The following is an 11,849-nucleotide window of genomic DNA, read 5'->3' as shown; positions in this document are numbered from 1 at the left end:
GTGACAAACGGCACCCAAGCCCAGTCTGAGTGCGCGCCCCCGCTTCCCCGGTCAAGGCCGCCCCCTCTTCCCTTCGCGCATGCGCACCCCGCGAGCCGGGCTCCCGAGGGGCGGGACTCCCGGGGGCAGGGCCAGGTGTGCGTCACGCTGCCCCGCCCCCCCGCGGTGGCGCCATCTTCCCCGGTCGCGGGCGGGGTCACAGGTCACCGGCGGATCCTCGCGTGGGGCGGGCGGGTGGGCGAGCCGGGGGTCGGCGCGGCGCGGGGGCGGGTTGGGGACGCGCGGAGGGCCCGGGGGCCCCAGGGGCCGCCGCCTGGTCTCTGTGCCGGCGCCCTGGTCTGAGGAGGCGCCCTGAGTGGTTTCGCCGCTTTTGTTTTTCTTCTGGAAACTGCCGTCCCTGCGCGCGCAGTGGGAAGGTGAGGGGGCGCCGGGCCGGGGGGGCGCCGGGCCGGGCGTGGGGGCGCGCGCTGGGGGAGGGGCCCGGAGGCGCCGTGGGTGCGTGCGGGGGGGCGCCGGGGCCGGGGGGCGCCGGGGGGATCCGGGGCGCGGAGGCCGCCCGGGCGCAGCGCGTCCTTCTGCCCTCCCAGGTGCGCGTCCCGAGGGACCATGGAGCCGGGGCGCCCCGCGGGCAGCGGCTGCGGCAGCCCCGCCGGCCTCTCCCGGGAGTACAAGCTGGTGATGCTGGGCGCCGGCGGCGTGGGGAAGAGCGGTAGGTCCCCGGTGCCCGGTCCCCGCGGGGGGAGGCTGGAGCTCGCGCCTTCCGAGGGCCGCCTCGCGCGTAACTGTGGTGTCTTGTCCCGAAGCCATGACCATGCAGTTCATCAGCCACCGCTTCCCCGAGGACCACGACCCCACCATCGGTAAGTGCCCGGGGCCCCGGGCCCCTGCGTAGACCCGTCTGCGCGGCGGTCCTGGCATCCGGGCGGGTGCTTCTTCCCGGAGCCCCGGGGGCCGGTACGACGTCCGCGGACCGCCCCAGCGGCGGAGAGCGGGCGTCACCTCCCGGAGCGCGGCAGGCCGCAGCCGTCCTCGCCGCCGCCTCTCCTGACCCTGCTCCCGCGCTGTGGACCCGGCCGTCGCGGTCCCGGGCTGTCCGGCCCGGTGCGGGGGAACGTGTGCAGCCGCGGGGCCGCCTGCGGTCACTGCGCTGAGGGTCTGCGGCCGCAGGAGGATGAGTCAGCGGGTTTGAGCCCCGCAGAAGGAAGCAGAAGAACGAGTCCGGCCGGCCGGGCTCCGACCTGCGGGCTCCGACCTGCTGCCCCCGGGAGCTCGCGCGCACTGCTCAGTCCCGCACGTTCCTCCGGAGCGGGGTCTCCTTCGCGGCGCGTGTCGCGCTTGGCGCTCCGCGGCTGGCGGACCACTCCCGGACCGACCGTCTTGTTTGGCCGTTTTTTGAAAGTTGCTATTTTCTACGCAGACTAAGGACGTCGCGCTCCTTCCTGGACCGTAAGGAAGCGGGTGTGATTCCGAGGGTTAGGGCCCGGGATAAGAAGAGAAGTGGAGGGGGACCGGCCGGACAGCTGGTGTCTCAGGGCCGGACGCGGGGTCCCGGTGCTGGTTGGCCGGGGCGGGTTTCCACCGGCTCCGGCCTCTGCGGCTCTGCTGTCCGCGCCGCCCGCGAGGTGCTGCGTGAGCCGTGCGCGCTGCTGTGCCTCCAGCAGGCTGGAAGCGCTCGGCCGGCGTTGCGGGGGATCCCCACTAGGTCCGGAGCTCTAGAAAGAAACGCAGTGAGGACTTCAGATGATTTGCTTACAGCTCCACAGACGTTTTCCCCTTTCCTTAACGCAGAACTCCGAAAGAGCTGGTTTTCTTCATCAGTAGGTTTTCCTGCAGTCAGCTGCCCTTCCGGCGCTGGTTCCCGACGCAGCAGCAGACAGGTGTCTTGAGTCCCCTTACCCACCAGGCCGTGCAGCGGGCCGGCGCTCAGTGCTGAACAGAGATGCACTGGCTGGTCTCACGGGGCCTTATCGTTCAGCGCCTTTTCTTCAGGGGGCTTGGCTGCAGACTGGCTGCTAATCCCGAGAAGGAAAACTCTGCATGGTAGCCAGTACTTGTGCGGGTGTGTGCGTGGTGCTCGGCACACGTGTACAGTCTCGCGAGCTGTGTTCATGCCGCTGCACGGGGTATGCGCTTCCGTTTTCTTTCAGATTTCTGCTTACGGATTTTAGTGCTGGTCCCAGCCCATTAAATTCATTCACAGTTCACTAATCCTAATGGATCACGACCCGTAGTTTGAGAAACATTGGTTTAGTGGACTCTTGATTGTGAGGAACAGTCACGAGCAGGGGTTCAAAAAAAAATCACTGAAGTGCACTGGGGTGTAATCTACGATTGAACGATGGAAATATTCAGTGGGTTTTTTCCTTTTTTTAATTTCTTTTTTTAAATTTTTTAAATTTTAAATTGTTTTTTCCAAGGCTATTATAATAATACACATAAAGAAATTTCTTTTCAGGCGTGCCTGGGTGGCTCAGTGGGTTAAGCCTCTGTTTTTGGCTCAGGTCATGATCTCAGGGTCCTGCGATCCAGCCCTGCATCATGGTCCCTGCCCAGTGGGAAGCCTGTTTTTCCCTCTCCGACTCCCCCTGCTTATGTGCCCTCTCTCGCTGTCTCTCTCTCTGTCAAATAATAAAATCTTTGAAGAAAATCTGTTTTTAGCTCAGAATTGTAGAGAAAGTCTTATAAATTTAAATTATAAGTGAGTAAACTTAAATTATCACTTAGGTGAAAAATACAAAACACCTCCGTTGAAGACCCGATGTACATATCTCAATGGATTGAGTGTGATTCCTGAGAAAAACCTGGGCATTTAAAGAACTTGTGTGTAACCTACTTCTCTATAAGATGAATTTTAAAATAAGGTTGCAGGGTGCCAGGCTGGCTCAGTGGATAGAGCATTTGACTCTTGATCTTGGGGTCCTGGCTTAGAGACTACTCAAAAAAAGAAAAAAAATAAGATTGAATATTCCTATATTTATGGGTTTATAGTACACCTTTCTTGCCTCCTGTAGAAGATGCTTATAAAATCCGGATTCGTATTGATGACGAGCCTGCCAACTTGGACATTTTGGATACGGCTGGACAGGTATTACATCTCGGAATGCTGTGTGTAAAGTTGTTTTCACGTGAGGGTGCCTGGGTGGCTCAGTGGGTTAAGTCTCTGCCTTTGGCTCAGGTCATGATCTCAGGGTCCTTGAATCGAGCCCTGCTTCGGGCTTTCTGCTCGGCAGGAAGCCTGCTTCTCCCTCTCCCACTCCCCCTGCTTGTGCTTCCTCTCTCTCTGTGTCTCTGTCTGTCAAATAAATAAATCTCTAAAAAAAGAAAACGGTGTTTTCCCTCTACTAGAGGGGAGGGAAGGCTTACGTAGAGAAGATCACCAGTGCATCTCTCTTAATTTTTCATGCCCTCTGACTCAGGAGAGCAGGTAATTGATACATGTCTCCTCTTTGCTCTGAAACCCTAGCTAACGTGTGTGCAGCTCTAGGTTTCATCACTGCATTAATGATCCTGTTCTCCTGCAGGCAGAGTTCACAGCCATGCGGGACCAGTATATGAGGGCAGGAGAAGGGTTTATCATCTGTTACTCCATCACCGATCGTCGAAGTTTTCATGAGGTTCGGGAGTTTAAGCAGCTTATCTACAGAGTTCGACGCACTGATGATACCCCTGTGGTCCTGGTGGGAAACAAGTCTGACCTAAAGCAGCTAAGACAGGTGAGGAGAGAGCAGAAATGTGTGTGGCCTCAGATTTCAGTGTATATAGATTCCTTTGCTTTAAAATAAAAATTTTAAGTTAACTTCTAACCTTAAAAATTTATCTAAGTCTACTGATTTGCAATTAACTTGGATAAAAATCTGGATGTTAGAAATCAGTTTACAGGAGAAAATCCACAGGATGGTAATCAGATGACAAAAGGAATACATACTACATAAAGCCTCATGGAATGTTCCGTTCCTCCAACCTCAGAAAGTATAGTCGGTGGGTGAATCTGCGTTGCTGCAGGATGATTGTGGATGTACTCCCTGATGGGGGGATCCTGGAGGGGAGAACAAGAGAAGTCGTAGAGGATTCTAGAGAAAGCCAGACTCTTCAGATTGGCAACAGTGTTTAGAATCTGGCTGTTTGGTGTAGAGCTGAAGGAATGGTGGACAGCCACGTTGGGACCACTGGTGGACGCTGCGGAGTGGGTACGGACTTTTTGGAAGTGGTTTGACGATAGATAAGTTCACAGTGCTTTTCAATTAATGCCTGTTTGAAAAATCTCTCTAGGAATTCACATATAAAACATTTGTTGCTGGGCTACTTTTGGTAGCAAAAAGTCAGAAAAAGTGTTCAGACTTAGGAGAAATGGTGGATCCCTAATTGAATATATCGACTTTGGATTTCTTTTAGAGTTTAAGAAAATTAAAATTGCATACTTCATATCTGTAACTACTTCCTGTTCCAAAAAGTTATGTTTTATTTTAAAAATTTTTAAAGATTTTACTTATTTATTTGACAGAGACAGCGAGAGAGGGAGCACAAGCAGGGTGAGTGGGGGAGGGAGAAGCAGGCTTCCCGACGAACAGGAGCCCGATGCGGAACTCGATCCCAGGACCCTGGGATCATGACCTGAGCGGAAGGGAGACGCTTAATGACTGAGTCACTCGGGCTCTCCAAAAAAGTTCTCTTTAAAATGAGTTAGAAATAGAATCACTTTTAGGGAGGGGAGAAGGAAGCCGGATTCAGCCTCCCACCTGAACTCTGCTTGGACACCTCCAGAGTTGAGGAGCTCTCCTTGTGTTCAGATAGCCCCTTCGCTTTTCATTTTTGGGGGCAGTCATGATTATTTTCTCTGGTTTCCACTGTACATTTTCCCACGTCTACTTTTTTAAAGGTCACCAAGGAAGAAGGACTGGCTCTAGCCCGAGAATTCAGCTGTCCCTTTTTTGAGACGTCCGCTGCATACCGCTACTACATCGATGACGTATTTCATGCCCTCGTCCGGGAGATACGCAGGAAAGAAAAGGAGGCGGCGCTGGCCATGGAGAAAAAATCTAAACCCAAAGCCAGTGTATGGAAGCGGCTGAAATCACCCTTCCGGAAGAAGAAGGACTCCGTGACTTGAAGGGAAGATGTGCGTGTTCGCCTGTGAACCGCAGGGTTTACTCCGAGCAACCCAGTGGCCTGCACGAGTGAGCACGGTGCTCGCTCCTTCTGTCATGACCGTTCCTCTAAATGTGACTGATGAAGGGGGTTTGCCCAGTGGGAGTTTTCAGCAACGTGGTGTTAAAATACTGTCTTTTAGCTAATTCTGATTTACTAACCCAGCAGAGCTCTGTCTACTTGTAAATTGTCACATTAGAATTTGATCTACCAACATTTCGGGTTCTGTTCCTGATATTAGTTAGTGTCGATGTTCCTGCCCCAGGGGAGTCTCTGCACCGTGTGTGTTCGGCGAAGGGCACACCAGGCGTTTTTGCTGTGCGCTACTCCGTGTCCGCTTCAGCTTGGGTTCCCCAGGCCTTTCCAGGGAAGGGCCTCGCTTCTCCTCACAGGTGCTTCCCGGACACACCGTGAAAACTACAGAAACCAGGTTCAGGTTGTCGCTGTGGAACTGCTTCCTGTTGCAGATGAGGGGCTGATGAGATCAGGGACACCAGGCCGCAGAGGGGGGGCAGGCGGGACCATGTTCGCAGTTCAAGCCTGGCGGTCCTAGGAACTTCACGTTCCACCCAAATGCACGAGGTGAGGACAAGCAGAAGCGAGTGGAACGTGTGAAGGTTTCTTCTGTGAAGTTGCTTTGTTCTTCCTTTCAGAATTAAGCCCTTCCTTAGCGTCCGAGGCATCGGCTTTGGGAGCCGTTGCTGGATCACTGAACTCTGGTTCACACCCTTGGTTGGGGCAGCCATGGCCTGGGGCAGGCGGCTTGGCTCCCCCAGAGAGGCACGCCCCACCCCGGTGACCTGAGCGCCTCCCATCACTTCCCCTTGCTCTCCCGCGGAGGAGGCTCTGCGGAACGATTTCTCGGTCCTTCGTCGGCTGACTGCATTGTCCGTAGGGAAGCGACATCAGAGTTAGAGTAAAGCCATGTACGTGGCTCAGCACAGTCACTAGACTCCATGCTCGGAGAAGCCTGGGGCGTCTTTGCGCTGAGAGCCAGGCGTGAAGCTCTAGAATTCCTGTGTGTGGAGTTTCTCACTGCAGGTTTCTGCACAGGGACCTTGGGGAGTTCACCGCACAGTGTCTGAGCCTCGACACAACTCAGCCTCAGAGAATAGCCCCTCGGTGGTTGTGCACGGCTGGGAAACCAGTGTCCTGGGAAGGAACAGCTGTATGGGTGGTGAGTTCTCTCTGTAGAATCAGGATTCTTTTGCTGTCTGGACTTAGCGGCGTGTGGAGGCGACGTGCAGACTGGACGTTAAGTGTCCCGGACAAGTTTGTGACCATCTTAACCCTGAAGAACGCGGCCGCGGCCCCTCTTAGTGCGCACCTCGGCTCACCGTTTTCCACTGCACGGGTGGGCAGAAGGACAGGGCCGTCGTGTTTTTTCCTCCTATTCGATGTGACGAATTTAAAGAGGTTTAAAGAGAGGTGATGGTTCCTTTTGAAACCAAATAAATCGTGTTTTATGGTAGTCGGGCCATCCAGTCGTGAGACCCAGGATTTGAGCCTATGCAGGACAGAAATCTGACAGCTCTTTAGAGACGTGTGACGGCAGAAAAGAAATGCAGTGCAACTCTATTTTAACAGTACTTCGCCACATTTAAGTTAGCTTAAAGCCCTTACACATAGTGCCTTAACTTCTCATTACTAATGACCGAGGGAATTGTAATTGGCGTCCGGCAAGAACTTGACAGCTGTATGGTCATTCAGGACATTCAAGGCAGCAGAGAACATTGCCGGAAAGATATATAAGACAGGAGGGAATTCGTGCTGTGTGTGAGAAAAGTAACAAATTTGTGTCTGTAAGACAGGGTTCTATATTCCAATGGTCGTGGGATTAAGTAGCCCATCAGTATTGAGAATTCTATTTATGGTGCTAAATATTTTAGTTCGAGGGGATGCTGCGTGTAGGTAACCGTCCTCTTCATAGTGACCGTAAGTGTGTGTAACTTACAAGCTCTGAAGCGTCAGGTTTATCCGGTTCGAGGGCTTAAAATCAATTACTGCCTGGAACGCGGGAGAGAGAGACGTTCAGGGACACGTTTGAAAGCAGTGGGACTGTCGATGCCTGCGCCCGGTTGTTAAGTTAGAAAATTTAGACGCTCGTTTCTAGAATGAACGGTTAGATTTCAGGAGGGGACATGTTTAACTTTATCCTCTTTTAGGAAGAGTTGGTCTGCTGTGATGTTCGGGGGCGGGGGAAGGAAGAGCGGTCTCTCCCTTCTGCGCGTGTCCATGAAGACAGTTTATGTGACGCAATACAGAACTTTCCAACAACTTGCTGGGCTTCTCCTTTACTTACTGTGTGTGGGTGGATATGCTTGGAACCAGTGCACAGAGGTCATTTTAAGAAAACAATGCCATGAGATTTTATGTTCCGGAACATACCGGTTCAAAAACGTGAGCGCCCACCATGTGCAGAACACCTGCGCGAGTGCGAGGGCACGTGCCGTGGGCGCCCCTCGTTCCGGCGGAGGCTCTGCGTCTCCGGCCGGCGGGCAGGCTGCAGGGAGGTGAGGCGCCGCGGCCCCGCTGCTGGAGTCCCGTGAGACGTGAGGGGGTCCCACCGCTACGGGACTGGACTCCGGTTCCACACCGCAGGCTCTGTTCCCTGTCCTGGCTCCGGCAGCCGGGACGCTTGGGGGGCCTTGGGGTTTGGCCAGGCAGAGGGAACTGCCACGGCCCGGGGGGGTGCGGGGCGGGAGGGGGGCTGGGCAGCTGCCCGAGCAGGCCTGCTGACACCCCAGCGTGCGCAGAGAAGCGGGGAGACAGGAAACACGTGTCGGGGATGATAGGTGCTCGCCGCCTGATGGAGCGTGGGAGCTGTTTCAAGCGCGGAAACTAAAGGGGAGACTTCGTGTCACTGCTTTATGGGAGGTCAGTGCTTCTGTCCCAGCTACTCGAGACGGGCACCGGCGTGTGGGGAGAGCACTTCACGCGCACATTGAAGGGACGTGTTTGTGTGTCACTACTCGTGTGGGGCAGGTCAGCAGCGGCCAGCGGGTCCGCTCCTGAATCGGGCTGGGGAGGGCGGCGGTCCGGGGCCTCGGCCAGCCCGTCGGGGAGGCGCGGGTTCCGTCAGTGTCCACGGCCGCCTCTGTGCGCCAGCGAGGCCGGGCCTCGGACGCGTGGACGGCGTCCCTGCCCTTGAGCTTTGACGGACTCGGCATGAAGAGCTGGAGGTTGACGTGTCAGAGGACCTGCTTCCAACCGGGGACGCTACAGGACTTCGGAGAAGGGAGGACCCCGGAGGGCTGGGTCCAGCGGGCGATGAGCGCTAACGGGAGAGCAGGCGGGTGGAGGAAACGCCGAATTCAACCCGCGTCAAAGAATAGAGGAGTTCCACGCCAACGGATTGCTGAAGTGTCTCACTTCCAGTGTTCATTGCTTCTTTTCTTTAAAAAAAATTATACGAATTTAGGAAACTGCTGACAAGTAATCGGTAGCGTTGCTCCTTTTCCAGCCTTCCTGGGAAGGGTGCCAAAGTCCGTGTTTTTAGGAGTCCGCGCCAGCTGGACGAGCACTTGGCTTCGGAAGACGCTTCGGTACTGAAAACGCATTTGCAGTCTTCCTGGGGTTGCTCCGCTTCAAATTACAGTTTGTAACCGGGCGCCTGGGGGCCTCAGTGGGGTGAGCGTCCGACTCTTGGTCTGGGCTCGGGTCATGATCTCGGGGTGCAGATGGGCCCCCGTTGGGCTCTGCGCTTGGGATTCTCGCCCTCGGCTGCGGCCTGGCCTCGCAGCTCAAGCACGCGCACGCACTCTCTAAGCCAGAATAAAATCTTTACAGAATGTGCCCGAACTGTGTTCCTGCGTTCGTCCGCTCGGCTGGAACCGAAACTTGGGGCCTAGCCTCACCGGGAAGGAGTCAGAGGCCTGAGTTCTCTCACGAAGGTCCCTCGCCCTGACCTCACCTACCTCTAACTGCTTTTGCTGCACAAGTTAATTTTGTCTTTCTCTTCTTCCCGCTAAGACCTGTGTTAAATAATTAGGTGCAGCGTAAATTAGAATAACTGAGAAAATAGGGTGTTTGTATTTTACTCGGTCTGGACAGGTTTTTCTCCGTGGAAGCTGGAAGCAGAGTCTGGTTCTCCCCTGGTTGGCCGGTTCCCCGGGGCTCGGTGCTGGGCCCTTCCCGTGTGCCCGGTTGTACCCGCATCGCGGAGAGAGCGAGGGCCACCTCAGCTCCCATCTGCAGAAAGCACCTTGTCCTCCGACGAGCAGAGTGGGCTTGCTGCTTGTCTGCTGCACAGGACCAAGCGTGCTCTGGAAGGCAGGATGGATTTTAGATTTTAGGAAGGTGCAGCCGGACAGCATAGGTGAGTCCGGCTGTGCCTGGAGCCTCGCAGACCCGTTTCCTGTCACCGTCCTGGTGGTTGCAGCTGCGCGGGGACTAGCTTCTTTAGGCCGACGTGAGTCTGGACGGAACCAAAGACTCCCGGCCCGTGGTTTCTGCTCCCAGGGGTGCACGATGGATCGGGAGGCAGGGCAATTCATATGTAACAAAAACCATGTTGCATCGACTAATTAAAACATAGAAGGATGTGGATTAAGCTGGTTGGTAGAATTCGGCCGTGAAGATGTCTCAGTAAGCGGAGACGCGTGACTTGGAACCACCGACCAGTCGAGCATCCTGTGTAGGACGGCTCCGGCGCCGGACTGGAGAGCGGGAGAGGCAGGACGGCCCTGGGGAAGGCAGGATGAGCACGGAGAAGCCCGCTGTGCCTCAGAGCACCGCAGGACACCGTGGGGCCGGGCTGAGTGCTCGGGAAGCCCTGAGGGCTGGTCTGAAGTGTGCATGGCCCCCGAGGGCCTGTCTGCTCTCTGGATCAGAAACGGCCAAGAGCGGTTCTGGGCTTTTTCCTGCCGTACCCTCCGGAGGTTCTGATTTGATGGATTCTGACAGGATCCAGGAATCTAACTGAATCCCAGAGGATCGTGATCGCAGCCATGCTGCTTGAGTGAGCCAGGTGCTGAGCGCCGCGCGCTGGCTTCAGAGGGCGGTGTGGAGCGGTGACAGGTGGCGGTCACCCGGTGTGGAAACAGTAGAGGCTCTGCCCGAGTGGCGTGTGGTGGCGCTGGGGGTACGCGGGAAGAAGATGCAGGATGAAACCAGAGTCGTGGCTGGGGGACACGCAAGAAAAGTAAACTTCTACCTCGTCAGGAAGGAAACCCCTACATGAACGAAGGACTGTTAAATCTTAGTGTTTGGGGGATGCTGCAATTCCTTTTCTTTTTTTTCTTTTTCTTTAAGATTTTATTTATTTGACAGGCACAGATCACAAGTAGCAGAGAGGCAGGCAGCGAGAGAGGAGGAAGCAGGCTCCCTGCTGAGCAGAGAGCCCGATGCGGGGCTCGATCCCAGGACCCTGAGATCATGACCTGAGCCGAAGCAGAGGCTTACCCTGAGCCACCCAGGCGCCCCAGATGCTGAAATTTCTTTCTTTTCTTTTTTTTAAAGATTTTATTTATTTATTTGACAGAGAGAGATCACAAGTAGACACAGAGGCAGGCAGAGAGAGAGGGAAGCAGGCTCCCCGCTGAGCAGAGAGCCCGATGCGGGACTCGATCCCAGGACCCTGGGATCATGACCTGAGCCGAAGGCAGCGGCCCAACCCACTGAGCCACCCAGGCGCCCCAGATGCTGAAATTTCTGATCAACTTTTAAGCAGGAGTTGGCCTGGAGATGGAATTACTGAAATATTTTAGCTTTGTAGTCGTTGCTTAAAAACTCAGCACATGCGATCTGCCATTAAGTCACCCAGTTTTTTGAACAAAAGCTGCCGGGGCGGGGACGTGCCATTTCCTGCCCTTCCCAGAGCTGGTTATTGCTGATCTGACTGCAGCTTGTTCGAGCCAGGAGAAGCTCTCCAGCTTCGCAACGACCGCGGGCCGGCAGCCGCTTCCCCGGTTTCCTCGGGCACCAGTGCTCCATAGGAAGGTGAGTTCCTGCACGTGCTCAGGTGGGGTTACTCCAGGTCCAAGTCTCTGCGGGCCGGGAGGGCGCTCGGCCACCTCCAGGCTGGTCCCGCCCAAAACCCTGTGTTTACTGTCCGCGTCAGATCCCCAGACAGCCTCGAGCATCTGTGGTCTGGTGCGGCTAAGACACACCCACCACGGCCGACACCCAGCAACTAACAAAAACAAGACTCGCTCTGCACCAGACTTCTTTGGAAACTCCAACTCAGGAATAAGTAGGAAGAGGCACAGATGTTTTGTGTTTGCCTTAGATCTGCTTCCTAGACAGTATTTGTCCCCTGGCTGTCTTCCTCCATCACGCAAACGTGTGTTGTGTTCCTGCTGGATGCTGGGCGTCGTGTTGGACGGTGGGAATTCAGCCGTGCGAATAACATGAACGCAGGTCTTGGTGGCTCAGTTCTGTTCTGCGGCGACCTCCAATTTTTTGTTTAAGTAGGCTCCACACCCAACGTGGGGACTTGAACTCACAACCCTGAGATCAAGAGTTGCGTGCCTACGAAGCCAGCCAGGTGCCCTAGTCCCCTCTGCTTCTGAGGTGCACAGTCTCATGTCTAATGTGCGGGTAGAGTGGAGAATGGGGGTGGGAGCAAGAGACCTTGTAGGGTTCTGTTCCTCGGTGAACAGTGTCAACTGGGAAAAATGCCAGACAGGAGACTGGTTTGGTGTCGAGCAAATGTCAGTCGTGAAAATGTCCAGTTTTGGGAGCCTGTGACTCTTAATCTCAGG

The 11,849-nt window shown here is 55.3% G+C and overlaps 1 protein-coding gene across 1 annotated transcript; it reads left to right on the top strand.

Annotated features, from left to right (window-relative positions):
* Positions 1-275: 275 nt before the first annotated feature.
* On the top strand, positions 276-5,361 carry RIT1 (Ras like without CAAX 1). Its single transcript, XM_045983409.1, has 6 exons — positions 276-416; positions 588-709; positions 804-860; positions 3,012-3,085; positions 3,522-3,713; positions 4,877-5,361. Exons 2-6 carry the CDS (start codon positions 607-609, stop codon positions 5,105-5,107), a joined length of 657 nt encoding a protein of 218 aa, XP_045839365.1. The 5' UTR covers positions 276-416; positions 588-606; the 3' UTR covers positions 5,108-5,361.
* The last annotated feature ends 6,488 nt before the right edge of the window (positions 5,362-11,849 follow it).

Source organism: Meles meles, chromosome 17 (assembly GCF_922984935.1).
Source record: "Meles meles chromosome 17, mMelMel3.1 paternal haplotype, whole genome shotgun sequence".
In the NCBI taxonomy this organism is placed as follows: Eukaryota; Metazoa; Chordata; class Mammalia; order Carnivora; family Mustelidae; genus Meles; species Meles meles.
This window is presented reverse-complemented; position numbering and strand designations above follow the sequence as displayed.

Coding starts and splice junctions, on each gene's coding strand:
- RIT1 (XM_045983409.1), top strand. CDS start 607: ATGGAGCCGGGGCGCCCCGCGGGCAGCGGCTGCGGCAGCCCCGCCGGC. Junction 861..3,011: donor GGACCACGACCCCACCATCG/GTAAGTGCCCGG, acceptor TGCCTCCTGTAG/AAGATGCTTATAAAATCCGG. Junction 3,714..4,876: donor ACCTAAAGCAGCTAAGACAG/GTGAGGAGAGAG, acceptor ACTTTTTTAAAG/GTCACCAAGGAAGAAGGACT.